This window comes from Neovison vison, chromosome 2 (assembly GCF_020171115.1).
Source record: "Neovison vison isolate M4711 chromosome 2, ASM_NN_V1, whole genome shotgun sequence".
In the NCBI taxonomy this organism is placed as follows: Eukaryota; Metazoa; Chordata; class Mammalia; order Carnivora; family Mustelidae; genus Neogale; species Neogale vison.
In genome coordinates, this window is record NC_058092.1 from 55395880 (window position 1) to 55417313 (window position 21434).

General features: G+C 34.1%; 1 protein-coding gene across 3 annotated transcripts in view; it reads right to left on the reverse strand.

Annotated features, from left to right (window-relative positions):
- Positions 1–829: 829 nt before the first annotated feature.
- The window catches only part of DNAI4 (dynein axonemal intermediate chain 4), an 80933-nt gene continuing 60328 nt past the window's right edge, over positions 830–21434 (reverse strand). For 2 of the 3 annotated variants that reach the window (XM_044238426.1, XM_044238424.1), the window contains 8 exons: positions 20358–20444; positions 19020–19171; positions 16728–16885; positions 16302–16423; positions 10334–10432; positions 8927–9153; positions 6352–6508; positions 830–1061 (listed from right to left, as the gene is read on the reverse strand). In XM_044238426.1, the coding sequence (XP_044094361.1) occupies positions 1017–1061; positions 6352–6508; positions 8927–9153; positions 10334–10432; positions 16302–16423; positions 16728–16885; positions 19020–19171; positions 20358–20444 (1047 nt within the window). In that variant the 3' untranslated portion in view covers positions 830–1016. The remainder of the gene's footprint in view (positions 1062–6351; positions 6509–8926; positions 9154–10333; positions 10433–16301; positions 16424–16727; positions 16886–19019; positions 19172–20357; positions 20445–21434) is intronic. The other variant, XM_044238425.1, reaches the window with a different exon arrangement.

Genomic DNA, 21434 nt, shown 5'->3' on the forward strand with positions numbered 1-21434 from the left:
GTTTCGTGTGGGTTGAGTTTGAGGAGTTCATTATAGATCCTGGATATCAACCTTTTGTCTGTACGCCTTATCATTTCCTCTCCACTTGTAATGCTTTACAAAACAAGCCATACCGTCCTATGGCCTCAGCCAACAAAATGCAGGACTTGTTCTAACAAACAGCGTGGAATAGGCTGTTAGCAAACTGTTTGAGGGCGTTGCTGCCTCCCACTCCTCCTATATCCACAAGCTAGCTCTAGAATCTTTCATAAGATAACAGTCTGATGCCAACTATAGATTGAGGACTTTCTATTTTTTCTCTAGGCCCACTTAAGTTTGGGTTTAAAACCCATAGCAGATTTGGAGCATGCAGAGGAGGGTGCCCTGATGTGTCCCAGATTAATTTTTCTCCCTGAATTGGGAGTGTGATGCCTGGTGGCTAAACAAAGCAAATTTGACATTTGCCATGTCAAATGTTTTTTGCTTGTCAAATAGTCTAACAAAGTTTCATAGCTTCATTTCTTTCAAATCTAGGATAAAATTCTGATTTAAAGTTTGGTGTGAGAATCCAATATTCTCATAACACTAATACATGTGTAATACATAAACTCCAGAAAATAGATCTTGGAAAGTGGAAGATTTAAAAGTCTATGGAACTTCATCTTGTAAAGATTTCTGCTATAAGTAATTCTAATAATGTCCAAGCTTTGTTTCTAATGGAATAATAATTTTCTGACTGATTTGGATATTTTGTAAGTACACATATGTAGTTATATGTACTTCAAATATAACTAAAAAATTAAGAAAAATCTCAGCAAAACTCTTACAATTAGTCTAGATCTCAAACTAATTACATATCTCTGAAATAAAAGTTTATTAAATTTATGTTAAGTTGTAATAGAGGTTATACATAAAATATCGTTTTCTAACATCAAAATCCCAGTTTACTGCATATAAATTGGATAATTGGACATGAAACACTGTTTCTTTTTCTTTAAATGGCAACAAGAGAAAATATTAGTAATGATGAATTATCCTTATCGGTTTGGCTTGGGTCCAAGCAAAGTATTTATTATATCTCCCTGAAAAGAAAAAAATCAAATAATTAGAATGCAATAAAATATAAATTAAGAGGTAAAGGAGTCTTCAAAATGCCATTTAAAATTTATAAATTAGTGATACATATGAAGGGCACCCAAAAAGATTGTAAAAAGTAAACAAACCAAAGCAAAATTAAAGAGTAACAGTTACTTTCTAGTATAAACCTGCTTTTTCCTATGAAAGTCTCTGTTAAAGGAGTTTGATAAACAACTTTATAAGGATTCAGTTGAGGGATCATTTTGATGGCTCCTGTTTAGCCTTAATATCTAAGCCTTAGTTTTCTCATCTGTAAAATAGTTTGTGATATTAATGGTATCTTAAACTCTTTCCTGACCTAGAGTGCTTGATTTAGAGAGGGTTGAATATATGAATTTCAATATGGATTTTATGTTTAATTTAATATTAATAATCTTTGTACCAAAGAAGTAAAATAATAATCTGCAAGAGGATGAAACCAAAGATGGTAGGTGAGTTTTTAAGAAAGATATCGTGAAAAGTTGGAAAATGGAAACAAAATGGGTTTCCACCGGGGTGCCTGGGTGGCTCAGTGGGTTAACCACTGCCTTCGGCTTGGGTCATGATCTCAGGGTCCTGGGATCAAGTCCCACATCGGGCTCTCTGCTCAGCAGGGAGCCTGCTTCCTCCTCTCTCTCTCTGCTTGCCTCTCTGCCTACTTGTATCTCTCTCTGTCAAATAAATAAATAAAATCTTTAAAAAAAATGGGTTTCCACCAATGGATCTTGCTCTGCACACCTGGTTCATGTGTTACCTTGTACTTTGCCTTTGTAAAACCAATATTCCTATTGAAGTTCCCTTTGTACCCATCCCTAATCTTGTTCTTCCCTCATCCTCCTCTTCCCAGTGGCAGGCTTTATTATAAATTTGGTGTACATCTTTCCTATAGAATGAAAACGTAAGTCTTCCAAAACTTTGATTTACCTTTGCTTAAAATGAATGGAGAAATTATAGGACATAATGTTACTTGATAAGATATCTTGAGAGAAAATAGTGATTTGACATTAATTACTTTGAGATTTCAAATTACTATTTGATTAAAATTCTCCTCTGAAAAGTTCAGGAAAATTTGTATCAGGTAAGCTTGTGTTTGGTTGTAAGTAATACAAAATCTAATTAATAGGTTTTTGTTGAAGTTCCCAGAAAAATAACCCTGAACCTTTAAAATATAATGACCAAAAGCATGAAAAACATATTTGTATTAGAAAACTCTATTTATTATTACTGCATGGAATATATTTGTTACAAGGAAATTTTGCTCACTAGTTGAAATCATTAACACACACACACACATTTGTCAAAAATGTTCAGACTCAGCTTAGCCTTCTACTTCTAGAGCATAGTGCTCAAAATAAAAGATATCCCAAACCATAAGAGACTCTTAATCTCAGGAAACAAACTGAGGGTTGCTGGGGGGGTGTGTGGGGGGAGGGATAGGGTGGGCGGCTTATGGACATTGGGGGAGGGTATGTGCTATGGTGAGTGCTATGACTTGTGTAAGACTGATATTTCACAGACCTGCACCCCTGAAGCAAATCATACATTATATGTTAATAAAAAAATGAAAGATGGCTCTAATGTGTATATATATAACACATCTTTATCCATTCATCTTGATGGACATTTGGGCTGTTTCCATAATTTTACTATTGTAGATAATGCTGATAAACATCAGGATTCATGTATTCCTTTGAATTAGTGTTTTTGTATTCTTTGTGTAAACATCTAGTAGTGCAATCGCTGTACCATAGAGTAGTTCTATTTTAACTTTTTGAGGAACCTCCATATTATTTTCCAGAGTTGCACCAGTTTGCATAAAAAAGAATGAAATCTTGCCATTTGCAATGATACAGATGGAGCTAGAGAGTATTATGCTAAGTGAAATAAGTCAGAGAAAGACAAATACCATATGAGTTCACTCATATATGAAATTTAAGGAACAAAGCAAATGAACATGGGGGGAAAAAGAGAGAGAGAGGCAATCCAAGAAACAGACTCTTAACTAGAGAGAACAATGTTTACTAGAGGGGAGGGGGAGAGAGTGATGGGTTAAATAGGTGATGCGGATTAAAGCGTGTACTTGTGATGAGTACTGGGTGATGTATGGAAGTGTTGAATTACTAAATTCTGTACCTGAAACTAATAATCAACTGTATGTTAACTAACTGGAATTTAAATTAAAACTTTAAGGTAGTTAGGGAAATCTCCTTAAATGTCCACAGTAAGTATGCATGTCAGCCAGTAGAGAAAATAATCTCCAAAACTACTTGGAGTGCTTCATTTGTTTCTTTATTGGGAAAGCCTATTTTTACCCTGAGAAGAAGAATAATTATATATAGAAATAATGCAGCAAATCAAACAGATAATTTTAATAATTTTTATTAAGGAACTTCTATATATTTGGCATTTTATATATTCATTATTTTTAAGAGAATTTGCCATTGTTAGATTGTCTCACAAATAAATTTGTCTGTTTTTTATGTTACGTTTGTCACCATACAGTGGTGTTCAATTAGAATTAATTTAAATGTGTAATTGGGTAATTGATTTAGACTTGCGATTATAGATTAAAATATTACTACTTTGTAAAAAGTATTGGAACATTTAAGAAAATTTAAGATTCATCATATTCAACATTTAAAATTCATTAAATTAATAAGAACTCCTTAAGTATCAGATTTGTTTGCCCATAAAGCAATTGAAGTATTTAAAAATCTTTATTAAATTTGTAAGTTAAACTTAAAGGATATAATGGAACTTAATTATTGTAAAAGCTTATTAAAAATAGGTATTAAAATTTGGTGGACTTATAAACAGAATAATAAAATATGTTATCTAGATGTAAGAGCTTAAGATGAACTAAGATTTTTAAAAATTTTATGAAATACTTGAATGTGAACATTTTAAGCAAAAGGAGACTGAGTAATCATCTCCATGTACCAAGGAAATATTAAAGATGAAGGAAAAAAGAAAGAAAGGAAAAACACCTCACATTTCTACCTTATACATGTCCTAATAACACATGTACAGGACATTCTCTATGTTATCATTGACTTGTATGGTATTTGAATTTTCACTTTTACTGAATTGCTCTCCAAAGAGGCTATGCTAATCCATGACCCTTGCATAAAAGTTCCTAATTCCTTACAACTTTGCTAATATTTGATATTGGCTACTATTTTACTTTTTGTAAATCCAATCAGTTTGAACTGATATCTTACACAATTTCAATTGTATAATTGAATAATAATAATAATAATAAGTCACTTCATTACTAGTGAGAATGAATGTTGCTTAAGTTTAATTTTCCAGTATCTTTCTTATGAATTAGGATTTTATACATTTGTCCATTTGAAATATTGAATTCTTCTTATCCTTTAATAGGAGTTCTTTATACATACTGGACATTATGTCTTTTATAATCTCAGAAATTTCTTCTTCTAATCTGTTTCTTTTAATGTGGCATGAACAGAATCCTAAACAGAAAGTGTAGAGGTACACTTTTAAATAAGGTAGCCAAGGAAGATATCACCAAGAAAATGACTGATATTTGAGAAAAGACTTGAAATAAGTGGAACCGGGTTTTAGGCAGGAGAAATGACAAGCAAGCAACTATATATTTATCTATCATCTATCTGACATTTACAGTCCATGTGCTGGGGTAAAACTCTACCTTCTACGTGTGACCCAAATCTAATTAATACAACTGACTTCCCTGGCCACGTTTCTCTCTGGTTGGATCTTTTTCTTTTCTGATCCAGTTATAAATTATGCTAAAATTAATTTCTTTGATTACCATTATTGATATTTCTATAGAATAGAGCTCCAGGAATATGACGGCCTTGGTTTAGATTGCCAGATTGCTTCCAAAGAAGTAATACCACAATATTCCAACATTTCTCTGTGTTAAGAGAAAACCTATCTTATCAAATGTTTGTCAATACTGAGAAGTCCCAACAAATTAAAAAAAAAAAACAAAACTTGTAGTGCCTGGGTGGCTCAGCTGACTGAGCATCCAACTCTTGGTTTCTCCTCAGCCATGATCTCATGGGTCACTGGGATCAAGCCCCTCCTTGGGCTCCATGCTCAGCAGGTAGTCTGCTTGAAGATTCTCTCTCTGTGTCCTTCCCCCTTCATGCTCTCTCTCCAAAATAATTAAGTCTTCAAAAAAATTTTTTAAATAAAAAAAGAAGGAATCTTTTCCTTCTCTAAAATATGCTTTGTTAATTTCATATATGAGAAAGCTACTACATTTTAATTTAATGTAATAAATTTTTATTTCTTAAATTATCAATGAGGTTTAATTTTAAAATGTTTACTAATTATTTTTGAGGAATGAGCTATTCCTGACCATTACCCACTATTCTATTATAGTCTAGTGTATTTTTCTTATGGATTTTTGCATATTTAAAATATTTTAACATGTTTATCATACTCATGGTAATATTTTCCAGATTATTCCATAAAATAATAATTTAAACATTAAAAAAAAAAATTGAAGGGCGACCTGGGTGATGCAGTTGGTTGAGTGACCAACTCCTGGTTTCAGCTCTTGTCCTTATCTCAGGGTTGTGAGATTAAGCCCTGAGTCTGGCTCTAAGCTAAGCACAGAATCTGCTCCAGGTTCTCTCTCCTTCTCCCTCACCCCTCCCCCACCCGCACAAGCGTGAGTGCGCACCCTCCCACTCTTTCTCTCTCAAATAAATAAAAAAATCTTTAAAAGACAAGAGACAAAATTTTAGAAAAACAAAAACTTGAAAAGCTACCTTAAAAATAAAAGGCAGCTAGTAATACGATTGCTTGTCAAACTTTTACAAGGAAGTTTTCATATTTGAAGATCAGAGTAAGGGAATAGGCTAACACTACAGAAACAAAAAAACAAATACCTATTTTGGGAACATTGGATAATATCAAAAATATCATTTCTTGTAAGTCTTTGAATATCTGCAGTAATCTTCTTCAGCTATATTTAACAACTATTAAAACCCAACAGTATGTTAGGCACAACTTAAAGTTACTCCACACATTTAGAATTATTATGCTACAGCAATATTGTTCTCATTTTACAGAAAAAAAAAAAAAAAAACATGAGACTCAAAGAAAATAAGCCTAGGAGATACCATGCTGAGTAGGTAGCAACTCTAGAGACTTACGTCCTTCCTACTGCATTACACTTAAGATAGTTAAGAAATGTAAATTCCTTGTATGATACAAAATTACACAAAATAACATAAACTTTTGACTTTTGAGTCTTACCCGGCCAGAATCCAAAGTAGTGGGCATATTTCTTAGTTCATACACAGCAACCTGTCCATCACTGTCGCCCACTAGAAGGCAATCTGTTTGTTTGGCAAAGAGAACAGTTGTGAACTTGATTCCAGGGTTAGCAACATTCACAATGAGAGGATCCAAGCTGTAATAAAATACTTTATTTGTAAATTCAGTTGTTGTTAATACATTCTTTTTGTATACGGATTAATAAAAGTCAGATATTTTCTGGGATTTCATGCGACAAAAACAAAACAAAATAAGCATCTTACTTAAGTAAGTTTCCAAAATCAAAATAATGGCTTCTCAACTCCTTATTCGATCAAAACTTTCTTTTCTTCAGTGAACTAATTTCAAATAAATAAATTCAGGAAGTTCTTAATTAAGATGTACACCTATAAATTTAATCTTCAGTGCTGGGTAACTATGTATTAACTTGGCTAGGCTACGATATTCAGTTGTTTGGTCAACATTCACCTACACTTTGCTGTGCAGGTGTTTTGTTTGGATGGGATTAACATTTAGTGATCAGTAGAATTTGGAACAAAGCAGCTTACCCTCCATAGTGCAGGCAGACCTTATTCAGTTTGATGAAGACCTTAAGAGAAAAGACTGAGTTCCCTAAAGGGGAATAAAATTTTGCCTTTAGGGCACCTGGGTGGCTCAGTGGGTTAAGCTGCTGCCTTTGGCTCAGGTCATGATCTCAGGGTCCTGGGATCGAGTCCCACATCGGGATTCTCTGCTCGGCAGGGAGCCTGCTTCCTCCTCTCTCTTTCTCTGCCTGACTCTCTGCCTACTTGTGATCTCTCTCTCTGTCAAATAAATAAATAAATAAAATCTTAAAAAAAAAAAAAATTCTGCCTCCAGTCTTCCTTCAGATTCCTGACTGCAACATGGATTTCTGATGGAAACTCTAGCCTGCCAACCTGTACCGCAGACTGGGCACTTGTCAGGCCTCAGAGCCATGAGAGCCAATTCCTTAAAATAATTCTCTTTCTCTCTTTTTATTGCATCTCTATCTCTGGAGAACCCTCACTAATATGACTTCTTAAGTAGTAAATGTCTTTTAATAGAAGGACATTTTGATCCAAATGAACCTCTGGAACGAAAGAGAATACTTTGAACAAGAACTTTTTCTGTTCCCTATCGTCTAAAGCAATCTAGTGACACCCTACAAACAACAGAAGCAGTAACTTGTATATGTCTGAAGAAATGTCCTGAGAACCACCATTTTACCAAAAAAACTAAAATCAGAGGTGGGATGAGTTAAGTAATCATTTTATACATTAGTCATCTCATACTCTAATATAAATTGCTTTGTGATATAATCTTTGGTTTGGGGTTCAAACCATTTCATAGTAGAAGTCATGACAACATTTTAGACTTATTTAATTTTTAACTTCTAGGGGGAAAAATTGCCATTAAGAATAAGCCCACTGAATTTTTTGTCACTTATTTTAAGAAAGAATGTATTTCCCTGATTCTTCTGCTAATAACTAGCTTAAAAATCTAAGTATTTTCCAACTGAAGAAGTAAAATCACAAACACTTTATTCCTATATGGTATAAATTTTCATTTTAAAAAGAAAGATGGGTCTAGAGGACACTCTAAACTGTGTAACACCTTAAATTAAATTTTAATTAAATGCATTAAATTAAAATTTTTAATTAAATGCATTAAGTTAAAAATTTTAATTAAATGCATGGCCCTGGGTGCCTGGGTGGCTCAATCAGTTAAGTGTCTGTCTGCCTTTGGTTCAGGGCCTTCCATTCAGGTCATGATCCTGGAGTCCCAGGATCAATCAGGCCGCATTGGGCTCCCTGCTCAGTGGGGAGTCTGCTTGTCCCTCTCCTCTTCACACTGCTTGTGCTCTCTCATTCTCTGGCACTCAAATAAATGAATAAATAATCTTTTTTAAAAATTCTTAAAAAATATAAATAAATGCATGGCCCTTTGAATATGTTTTAAACAAGGTAAGAGAATACATAAATATTATAAAAAATAATTATTTTGTTCCCTTTATCTTACTGCAGAAAATCTTCAGTTAAAAACAATTAGCTGCCTCTCTGCATTCTTCCATAGAGCAGGCAATGAAAATTCAAGGTAGCTATGATATCTTACATCAGCCTGCAAAAGTTTGAGATGAATAAGGTAATGTATCTTCATTTAAATATGTTTAAAATCATATATGGGGGGGCGCCTGTGTGGCTCAGTGGGTTAAGCCTCTGCCTTCCACTCAGTTCATGATCCCAGGATCTGGGATCGAGTTCCTCATCGGGCTTCCTGCTCAGTGGGAAGCCTGCTCTTCCCTCTCCAACTCTCCCTGGTTGTGTTACCTCTCTCACTGTGTGTGTCTCTCTCTGTCAAATAAATAAATAAAATCTTAAAAAAAATAAAACCACATATGGTCTAAGTAATTAAAATGAATATAGCATATAACTTTTATTTGTAAAGGACTCTCATAGTGTAGACCATTATTGTTTTAAAGTAACTACAATTCCCTCTAACCAATACCAAAACTGCTTCTATGAGAACTATTACCAAGAAAAGCATTAACACTTACGTGCTGACGTGAAGGTCCCAAATCTCCACTCTACTCTCATTTGCAGCTGCAAATATATAGGAGGATTTTGGAGACCAGGCAACATCGTAAACAACATAAGTGGTTGGATAAAAGCTCAAAAAGGGTGTGGTGCTCTCCTGTTGCCATATAATAACACCCCAATCTGCAGAACAGCTTAAGAACACATCATGACAAAATGGGTTCCAAGCTATTTTATACACTGGGCCCTAGAATTAGAAGAACAAATTAAAATACGTAAGTAAATAATATTGAACATCTTATACTTTAAACATCACCAGCAAATTAAAAATGCGAAGCTTTCTAGAAGATTTATGCCCCATGCATTATCATGTACCATTTTAGCTGAGAGTAAGGTCATAGATAGAATCTTCCCTAAATTATGCCATATGGAGACATAAAAATATACTTGTCACAATACTAACTAAATATTAATACATATTTTACTTATTTGCTTTAAAAATATGGTTTTTTTTACTTTTTAATAAACATATAATGACATATAATGTATTTTTATCCCCAGGGGTACAGGTCTGTGAATCGCCAGGTTTGCACACTTCACAGCACTCACCATAGCACATACCCTCCCCCAATGTCCATAACCCTACCTCCCTCTCCCAAAACCCCTCCCCCAGCAACCCTCAGTTTGTTCTGTGAGATTAAGAGTCACTTATGGTTTGTCTCCCTCCTGATCCCATCTTGTTTCATTTATTCTTCTCTTACCCTCTTAACCCCCTATGTTGCATCTCTACTTCCTCATATCAGGGAGATCATATGATAGTTGTCTTTCTCCAATTTAAGATTTTTTTTTTTTAATGAGGGAGAAAATGCTAAAACCCATAGATGGAACAATCACAAAAGATACAGAAAATAAGTATATATGCCAGACACCTTTTTACTTTGGGATCAGCATGTTATCATAGGCAAAGTTTTTCAGAAATCATTTTAAATTCCATAACTTGAAGAAGAAATCAAGAATATCTTGAAGCAAGGGGTGCCTGGGTGGCTCAGTCAGTTAAGTGTTCAACTCTTGATTTCGGCTCAGGTCATGATCTCAGAGTCATGAGATCGAGGCCCGTGTCGGGGTCCATGCCGAGCATGGAGCCTGCTTAATATTCTCTCACTTCCTCTCCCTCTGCCTCTCCCTGCACCATCCCTACTGGCTTGCATTTTCTCTCTCTCTCAAAGAGGAAAAAAAAAATATCTAGAAGCCAAATAAGATGCCCTACATGTAATCAATGGTTTGCATACAAGAAAGCACTTAATTCAAGTTGGTAATGCTAACTCTGAAGATGTAAATTTACTGCATGTTAAAAGTACTGTATATAATGTTATTTTTTCAGAAGTAATAAAAGATAAAATTTCCATACCTACTCTAATTAAACTGACCTTATGTCCTCTGTAGGTATCTAGGTATTGCTCATTATACGAACAGGAACATTTGTGAATATGACCTTCTTCAGTGCCAGCCAAATAGATATTTGTATCCTAAAACACAAAAAATTAAAATGTATTGGCTTGTGATACATTAGTAAATGTGCTAAATAGAAAATCAGATCCCAGGTGCCTGGGTGGCTCAGTGGATTAAAGCCTCTGCCTTTGGCTCAGGTCATAATCCCAGGGTCTTGGGATCGAGCCCCACATCTGTCTCTCTGCTCAGCAGGAAGCCTCCTTCCTCCTTTCTCTCTGCCTGCCTCTCTGCCTACTTGTGATCTCTGTCTGTCAAATAAATAAATAAAATCTTAAAAACAAAACCAGATACCTCAAGATCTATTAAAATCAACTCTAGAACTAAAGTTAGAAATACTGTCTTGATCATGGTTTCTGTTGTCTTTTTCTTTCTACAATAATTTTATAATAATTAAACTACTTGAAGGACTACAGTGCAAAGAAAATATAGATTGGTTCTTTGCTGGAATAGAGGGAAGAATTTAGATCCTCTTTTAGAAATTAAATGGACAAGCACTGGCTTAAAATAAGGAAGAAAATTTCTTCTTCTTCTTCTTCTTCTTCTTCTTCTTCTTCTTCTTCTTCTTCTTCTTTTTTTTTAAGATTTTATTTGTTTAACAGACAGAGATCACAAGCAGGCAGAGAAGCAGGCAGAGAGGCAGGCAGAGAGAGGAGGAAGCAGGCTTCCCGCTGAGCAGAGAGCCTGACAAGGATCCTGGGATCATGACCTGAGCCAAAGGCAGAGGCTTTAAACCACTGAGCCACCCAAGCACCCCAGGAAGAAAATTAGTTCCCCAGGGAACTAATTTATTGTTCCCTAACTATGGAACTAGCAATCTAGTAAAATAGTAAGTGTTCTTTCATTAGAACTAGTCAAAGAGAAGAACAAATGACTTAACAATAACTATGTACATAATGTTGAAGAAATGATTCTTGCTTGGAATGAAAGATTGAACTGAATGGAATCTCAAGCATTTTTAACTTGTACTGTGTATGTACTAAATAGAGATTTTTAAGTGTTATTTCCTACTGTGTAGTCATAGTTAAAAGGTCTGAAAGCCAGACTCTATGTCCAGGCTATGTAGAATCAGTATCACCTGGGAGCATTTCAGAGATGCAAAATCTCAGGCCCTACCCCAGACCCATGGAATCAGAATCTGCATTTTAACAAGATTCCCAAGTTATTTGTATGCACATTAAAATTTGAGATACACTGCTCTAGCATGTACCAGTACTTAAGAATGTAACTACTAGATCATGGAATATAAGTAGTTTTAAATAACACAATAAAAGACAATTTTTTCCCCAAACTGGTATTACCAATTTGTATTCAGCAGTATATAGAAATTCCCTTTGATGCACATTCTCATCAACAGTTGGGTTATGTTAGAAATCTTAAATTTTGCCATTATATGAGATAAAAAATTATACCTAATGTTTTAGGCCCCATTTTTTTGAATAGTAACAAGGTTGAGAACATTTTTATGTTACTGGCCATTTGTATTTCTTCTTCTGTTTATGTCTCTTAACTATGTTACTCATTATATTTTTTATATTTATTTACATAAAAGTTCTTTATATATTTCATTACATATGCTTTGTCTATTATATATGTTGCAAATATCTTCTCCAAGTGTATGGCTTACCTTTTTACTTTCTTTAGTGTCTTTCGATAAACAGAAGTCCTCCTTTTAATGTAACTGGGTTTATAACTTTTTAAAATATTAGCATTTTTTGTGCTTTGTTTAAGAAATTTTTCCTATTTTGAGGTAATAGAAATGTTTTCCTACATCTTCTTCGAGAAGTTTTTTTTGTATGATGGGGTAGGTATCTAATTCCATTTTTATATGGATAATGATTATCCCAACACCATTTATAAATGTTATCTTTCTCTATAGAACAAGATCACTGTCTAGAGCTGTTTTAGTCAGTCTATAAAATCTGAGATTTCCATTCAAGAGATGTATTGGGAACAATCTCTTTGAAAGGAACAGAAATGGGCAAAGATTCAAGTTGAACTATGATGCAGTTGCAAAAGAGGGTTCAGCCTAACCTCTAAGAAGTTCTGGAGTTGAGATAGCACTTAAGGGTCCTGCCTCCAGGACATGTTATATCACCATCTTCCAGCACCACCAATAAACCAGTGAAGCAAAATGACAGACTCAAACCAAACCATATCAAAATCAAACTAAACTTAAATAGTCTAAACAACACAATTAAAAGGCAGGCCTTCTAAGTTTAGATTAAAAAAAAAAAAAAAGCAAGACCCAACTATATGTGACCAACAAGAAACGTACTTTATTTTTTTTTTAAGATTTATGTGTTTATTTGACAGAGAGCGATCATAAGTAGGCAGAGAGGCAGGCAGAGGAGGGGGGGGAATCAGGCTCCCTGCTGAGCAGAGAACCCAATACAATGCTTGTTCCCAGGACCCTGAGACCATGACCTGAGCCGAAACCAGAGGCTTAAGACACTGAGCCACCCAGGTACCCCAAGAAATGCACTTTAAATATAGAGATATATATAGGTTAAATGTAAAAGATGGAAAATGATTTAAGAAACGAAACAAACAAACATGGTGGGATGAGGGGGAGTTGGCAGGGAATGAGAGGAAAACCAAGAAACAGACTCTTCACTACAGAGAATAAACTGATGGTTACCAGAGAGGAGATGGGTAGGGGGATGGATTAAATAGATCATGGGTACTAAGGAGGGCACTAGTTGTGAAGAGCACCAGGTGTTGTATGTAAGTGTTGATTCACTAAATTCTATACCTGAAACTAATATTACACTATACGTTAGCTGGAATTTAAATTAAAAAATTTTAAAAAGATATACTATGCTAACACTAGTTAAAAGAAAGCTGGGTGGCTACATTAACATCAGACTAAGCTGATTTCAGAGTAAATAATATTACCAGTTATAAACAAGCCACTTTATAATGACAAGAGATTTGATTAATCAAGAGAACATAAGAATCTTACATATATATCTAGAACAAAGCTTCAAGCTACACTAAGCAAAAACTGATAGAATTACAAGGAAAAACTAGATAAATCCACAATTATAGCCAGAGACTTCAATACCTTTCTCTTAATAATTGATGGAAGAAATGGGCAGAAAATGATAGTCAACTTGAACAATGCTTTCAACCAATTTAACCTGATTGTCATTCATAGAACACTCCACCCAACTGCAGCAGAATATATATTTTTCTTAAGTGTACAGCGAAATTTACATGTAAGTTTCACATTCTGGGCTTTAAAACAAATCTCAGTAAGTTCAAAAGGATTCAGTATAAAGAGTTCACCTCTAATCATGATGGAATTGAATTAGAAATCAATAACAGAAAGATCCTTGGAAAAGCACCAAATATTTAAACACTAAATAGTATGCTTTTCAATAATCCACCCATCAAAAAAGAAATCAAAGGAGAAATTAGAAAGTATTCTGAATAGAATGAAAATGAACATACAATATATCAAAGTTTGTGGGATGCTGCCAAAGCAGTACTTAGAGAAAAATTATAACACAAATCCCTCTATTCATAAAAGAAGAAAAGTCACAAATCAATGATCCCAGCTTCTACTTTAAAAAGCTAGGAAAAGAAGAGCAAATAAAACCAAAGCAGAAGAAAGAAAAGATCAAATTGGAAATCAATTATATAGAAAACAGAAAAACAGTAGTGAAATACAGAGAAATCAAAAGCTGGTTCTTTGAGATCAATAACATTGATAAATTTCTAGCCAGACTAAAGAAAAAAGAAAAGAGAAGATATAAATTACTAATAGAAGGAATTAAAGAGGTGATATCACTACATATTCTATAACTATTAAGGGATACTAAGGAAATATTACTATGCCACTAAATTTAATAACTTAGATGAAATAAATTCCTTGACAGACACAAATTACCAAAGTTCACTCAAGAAGGAACTGATAATAATAAAATGATAACCCAATATCTATTAAAATTTTGAATTTCTAGTTAAAAGTTAAAAATCTTCCCCCCCAAAAAAACTCCAGCCCTAGATGGTTTATTAATTCCATCAAACATGTAATGAAGAAATAATGCTAATTGTATGTAAATTCTTTCAAAAAAGTAAAAAGGGAATACTTTTCAATTCATTCTGTAGGATTATCCTAATACCAAAACTAAACAAAGAAAATAAAATTATGGATAGATATCCCTTACAAACAAAGAAGAAAAATCTTAAACAAAATTTTAGTATACCAAATCCAACAGTAGATTAAAAGAATAAATCATGATCAAATGGGATTTAGTTCAGCAACAAAAATTTAAAAAATTAATGTAATTCATCATATTAACAAACTTAGAAAGAAAAACTATAGAATCATCTCCATAGATGTAGAAAAAGTGTTTGACAGAAACCTAACATCTATCCCTGATAAAAGTCTCAACAAATGGTAATGTAATGGGTTCTCCTCAATGTGACTGATTGCATCTACAGAATGCTTGCCTCATACTACATCATACTTAATAGTAAAAGGACTGAATGCTTTCTCCCTAAGATCAGAAACAAGAGAGGGATATTTGTTTTCACCACCTCTATTCATCATTGTGCTGGAAGTTCAAGTTCGCATAATCAGGAAAGAAAAAGAAATAAAAGGTAATCAGATGAGAAAGGAAGAAGCAAAGCTCTTTACTTACAAACTACATGATTATCTCAAGGTCTTTATGCCAAAGACACTTCAAGGACATTTCTCAATCCAGCACCATTGATATTTTGGGTCAGCTAATAATAATAATAATAAATATAATAAAATTATTATTATCATTATCCTTCTCCTCTTTCTTCTTCCCCTCTCCTTCCTTTCTTCTTCCCCTTCCTCTTCACCTTCCTCTTCTCCTTCCCCTTCTCTTTCCTTTTTCTTTCTCCTTCTTCTGTGCAGAGGAAGACAGAGTTTCCTTGCACATTGTAGGATATTTAGCAGGATCCCTGGCCTCTGCCCACTAGATGCCAATAGCCTTCCTTCCCATGTCCTACCTCTTAGGGCTGAAACAACCAAAAATATCTCAAGACGCTGTGAAATGTACCCTGGTGGTGAAGCATGCCCCTCCCCGCCAACACTGAGAACCACTGTTCCAGAGTCAAGGTGAAATGTGATTACAAGAATTTGAGAAGGAAAGCAGCTAAGAATACAATTACAGTGGTAGAAGTGAAACATAATAAAGGCTTGAACTACATTAGCAATGAGTAGTCTTGGACTGAAAGGAGTAGGACAATAAGACAAATATCATTGGGATGATAGGGTAGAAAAGCGTAGGAGCTCAAGGTTTGGTTTGCATAATTAGGTGGATGATGGTGTCACCAAAAAAGATGATCATAATACATAGAACAGAAAGCATATAGGATATGTTTCCTTAGATGTCTGTCATAGTTACTGAATTTTCTGATTCCAAAGAACTTCCAGATAAAAAGAATGAGAAAAAGTAGAACTTCATTAACTGCACTTTGATTTGATTCTGGGCTTGTAAGCATGAACTTAACTGGTCTTCCTGATCCTCAGAATCATGAGTTACCACTCGCATTGGAATAGAGGATTGTGCAGTAGTTTTGGTTTCTATCAATACCATAAAGTAGCAGAACACCCAAGAGGAGCAAGGAGGGGCATCCACGTTAAACATGAACTTGTAAAGGGAATCCTTCCGCAGTTCCTCAGAAATACAGACATTTCCTCTAGAAAGCAGATAAAGACATGATAAAGCCAACTGGAATGTGCCATTCTACCTTAGTTTGGCAGCTATGTCTACATTTGCTTTATTTTTACTTACAAGGTATAACATTTATTAACATGCTGAAACTTTGTCTTGCTTTATATCTTAGTACATTTCAATCACTGGAAATTGTATATGCAATAGTAAATAATGGACTGAAATAATTTACCTTAGGATGAAAAGCAAAACACATTCCGGGAGCCTGTCGAGATATCAGAGCTTCACCTTTTTTTTCCTTTTCCCCTCCCCTTTTGCTGTTGCTAGTAGTAGTTCGCCTCAAACGCATCAAATCTTTATTTAAAGAAAAAAAATATGTATTATTTACCACATGAAAAAGTATTGTATATATAATGTGTGTCCCTTCTACAAAGAATAGTATGATTTCTGCCATCTCTTGCATGTGGTTAGGTTGAAATTAGCAAATACCAGAACAAGATGCTCAGAAAAAGCAATGACTAAGCCCAGTTTCTTTCTTATGTAGCCAAACTCAAACTGGGCACCTCTTACACGAGGCTCACTAGGAAATTTAAGGCAGCGCATAACAAGAAAGATAATTTGATTGATAGATATATATGTATGTATACATTCTTTTTACCATGACAGTCTAGTCCTTTCCGTATCACCCATTTGGAGATTCTTCCATCTGCTGATATAGAAACGAGTATTTCTCTTTTGTCGTCACCTGTTGTGCCTCGATCTTGTTCTATCCACTGTAGTTGCCATACAGGTCCCAAATGTTTTTGAGGTGATTCACTAAAATGGGGGAAAGCACTAAATATAGAATCATTGTCATAATTTTTGAAAGGACATGAGTCTAAGTCATAAGGACAGCTCCCTGGAGCATTGTGACCTACTTATAGAATGATAACTTTATTGTTCAAAATTGGACTTTCACTCTAAGTATTTCAAAAAACAGGGAAAATAATCATTTTGTCACATAGTATTTTTTGTTTTTCACATTTCTTACAAAAGGAAAATTTTACTGCTTCTAATTATATTAACTGCCATAACAGAAATACAAAAGAAAATCTTTTCTTTCTTTTCAGAATATATTTTTCTTACTTTCTTCATTTACTTTTTCCTGAATAAGTTATTTAAGTTTATTTTGGACACATTGAGTATAAGTATCTCCACCTTTGTAAGGATTTTTTTTAGTAGCATAAATGAATAAATTATTTAAATATTACTTAAATAAACAATTACCTCACCTTTCTTTCTATGTTTCAGGTTTGCCCACTGGCTTGATTCTCTCTATGGTCAAGATTTAACATTTTTCTGAAGAATTGAAATCACTTCTCAGATTACTGCTTTCTTATAGAATAATGGGCTGCTCTGTTCATAGTACTGACTCCTTGGAGTTTTTTATGCAAACCTTCCAAAGCAATAGTTATGAATCCCTTTAAAATCATATAGTTTTGGGTGCCTGGGTGGCTCAGTTGGTTAAGTGACTGCCTTTGGCTCAGGTCATGATCCTGGAGGCATGGGATGGAGCCCCGCATCAGGCTCTCTGCTCAGCAGGGAGTCTGCTTCTCCCTACGACCCTCCCTTTCTTGTGCTCTCTCTCTCTCTCTCAAATAAATAAATAACGTCTTTTAAAAAATAAAATAAAATGAAGTCATATAGCTTTGATCATATGGTAAAAGTTATAGACCCTCTTCCCAGAAACTAGACAAAGGTTTGTGCTTACAAAGCTATGCAAGTATTTTCAACATTAAGCTTAAGGACCCTGCTTTATGCCTATTTTCAGGTCTAGCTAATTATCCAAACACTAATATAAATATACTACTTCATTTTTGCCCACTGGTATCTGATCTATTATAAAAACCTAATATATTCACTATCTTCCACTTTAAACTTTTTATTTTCTCAATATCAGTCATTCATTCATTTATTCTTAATCGAACACTTACTATAATCCTATTACATGCCTGATATTATGTGACAGGCTGAGGATATAAAGGTAAGACTTAATCCTTCAAGTTACTTACAACTCTTCAGGAAGATGTATGTGATATATATACATACACATACATATACAGTGTAGTAAGTACTATGATAACTAATATAAATGCACAAAAGAATGGAATGGGAAGGTTACATGGAGGGGTGACACCAAAGCAATAAAGGGTACAAACTTTCAGTTACAAGATGAATAAGTTTGAGAGATCTAATATGCAGTATGATGACCATAGTTAATATGTACTATATACTTGAAATCTGCTGAGAGAGCAGATCTTAAGTGTCCCCCCCAATACAAAAAAGGTAACTATGTGAGGAGATGGGTATATCAATCAATTTGATTGTAGTAAACATTCCACAATATATACATATATTAAATATTTACATTAAGCCCCTTTTAAAAAAACTTAAATGTATATTATTTTTATTTGTCAATTGTACAATAAATAAATAAATAAATAAAGCTGGGGAATTTTTTTTTTAAAGATTTTATTCATTTATTTGACAGACAGAGATCACAAGTAGGCAGAGAGGCTGGCAGAGAGAGAGGAGGAAGCAGGCTCCCTGCTGAGCAGAGAGCCCGATGTGGGGCTCGATTCCACGACCCTGGGATCATGACCTGAGCCGAAGGCAGAGGCTTTAACCCACTGAGCCACCCAGGTGCCCCAAGCTGGGGAAATTTTTAAAAATTATTTTGAAAGAATAAGCATAAACTGTTGAGGAAGTTGGCAAAGTGGGCAGAGAGCATGCAGATTTTAGGATAGAGTAAATGAGGAATTATTAAATGTTTGAAAAACAGTGGTATCACTCTCAACAACAGAAACATTCACTCAAAACTAAAAAACATCAGATTTTTACTTCTCCCTTTAAAAAGCACATATTATATGTTACCTAATATTATATGTTTACCTAATTCTTGGATTCTCACCTACTATCCAGAACTGGAACATTACTGTTGCTCTGCACATTATAAATGGCAATGTTGCCATTGTGATAGCCAACTGCTAGGAGATTAGGTGCTCCAATTGAGAAATCCACAGCAGTAACTCCATATGGACTCTGATAAATGCGTTCTGGCCACTGGATAAAAAAATTATATTACATTTTAAATTTGGTTTTGCAGGCCATAAAAGATAGAACATAATGGTGGCTAAATGGTAGACTGTGTGGTGGCAGGGGAAACATAAGAAGAGATAGTCTACATTCAGTTACTCCTCTCCTCCTGACTTCCCGTTAGATGAGAACAAAACATCAATTAGTTATTTCCTTTATGTTGGTGAATCCTCAGAACTCAGTAATTTTTAAGAAATACAGCATGGCCTTCTCCAATAATTATCCTATTTTGGTAATCTTTCCACAGGATTTGTATGATCATCATAGATCACCTTCTTTAAGAGACAAGTACGGGCTCCAAACAAATTATCTAGCAATGTTCCTATCTTCCAATATCTGTTTAAGATGCTTGGATTATCTAGACATTTCTAAACAGTGGATTTCTTTTCTACAACTCTATGAAGAGTTTTATTGTTTTTTTTAATGCCTAATCTAAATTCTTTCCTGCTTCTAACAATCTATGTGGAAAAGAAGACAACCTACTGATGATGGATCTTACATCAATTCTTCCATGTTTAAAATTGCTTCTTCCTTCCTTTCTTTTACTTTACATAAACCCAGCTTCCTAATAGAATGGGGATATTTGTAAAAGCTCTAATTATTTTTTTTGCCCTCTGATCCTTTTCTAAGTTTTCTACTTTACATTTCAGTTATTAATTAAAATTAAAATAAACCTGCAAAGTAACATATTGGTTACAATTGTTTGACAAAAATATGATTGATTCTTATTATTCTTGAAAAATTCATGCTAATAACATGGTCATATTCATCTATCTCATGTATTCAGGATAGTAGAAATCTATCTTATAAGGTGATGATTTATTCATACATTAAGAAACAACCCAGTATTAAATGAAAATTAATTTTCAAAGGATTTTCACTTACAAATTTATTCTTCATTTTGATAAAAAATAATGGCTCGATTCTGGATCATCAGATCTAACAGCACCAGTAAATGTTCAATAAATATTTATTAAATGAATTTATCCTATATCAGCAAAAACAAATTTTAATTCTTACAGATTAAAACCAAAGAAAATAAAGTCTTTCTTGGTCACTTTTTTGGCTTTAATTATCACATACAACTATGTATTTTATGAGAATTATGTCGACATTTAATTAACTAAATATGGGTTTATTCCTATTTGGTTACCATAGGATTCTTTATTGACCAGCAGCAAGCCAATCCTCTTTTTTGCTCTTTAAATCCAAAGTGCCCATAGCCAACAGCCAAAAGGTCCTGAAAACCAGCAAAATACGTTTAAAATAAGAGAGGATGGCATAAAAATATTGAAAAATGTGTAAAGATGCATATTAATGAACTGCATTAAAAATAGCATTAAGAAATTTCTATTGAAAAAACACATCTACTATTTTTATTTTACATCTCCATCTTCTAAAGCAAAATAATAATAATCATATTTTCAGACTAATGAATATCTAAAAAGAACCAATTGCTAAAAAGATCTTTTACATATTGAGATACTCTTCCAAGATTGTATTACTACATTATGTTTTATGGGTTTTTGAGAATGACCTAACTATTTCAAATATAAAGACAGGGTGCCATGAACTGAATTGTGTCTCTTGTCTTAAAATTCATGTGTTGCGGTCTTAATCCCCACTATCATTGTATTTGAGGATAGGGCTTTTAGGAGGTAACCAGGGTTAAATGAGTTCATAAGGGTCATAATCTTAATCCAATAGGATTGAGGGCCTTATAAAGAGGAAGAGACACCGGAGCTTGCTCTCTCCACCACGTGAGAGCACAGCAAGAAGGTGGTCATCTACAAGCCAGGAAGAGAGCCTTCACCAGTAACCAAATCAGCCAGCACCTTAATCCTAAACTTCCTGGCCTCCAGAACTACAAGAATATAAATTTCTGGGTTGTTGTTTTTTTTTTAACCCAGCCAGCCTAAGGCATTTTGTTATGGCATCCCAAACTGATTAATAAAGCAGGTCATTTCAAGAAATACTTGTAGACAAAAATTTAATAACTGACCAAACCCAGCCTCATCTTCATAATCAGAATATCTTTATCAAAAATATATTATTATATATTTTGCCACAACCCTATTTTCAAGCCAACATCATCTCTCTATAATTTCCTCTGTCTTAAACCACTGTTCGTCACTATTCCTTTTACCCTGACACAGACAAGCTTTTATTAATCTTTTCTAGACTCAGCATAGGCACCACTTCCTCAGAGAAACATTCATGAGCCTCTCTT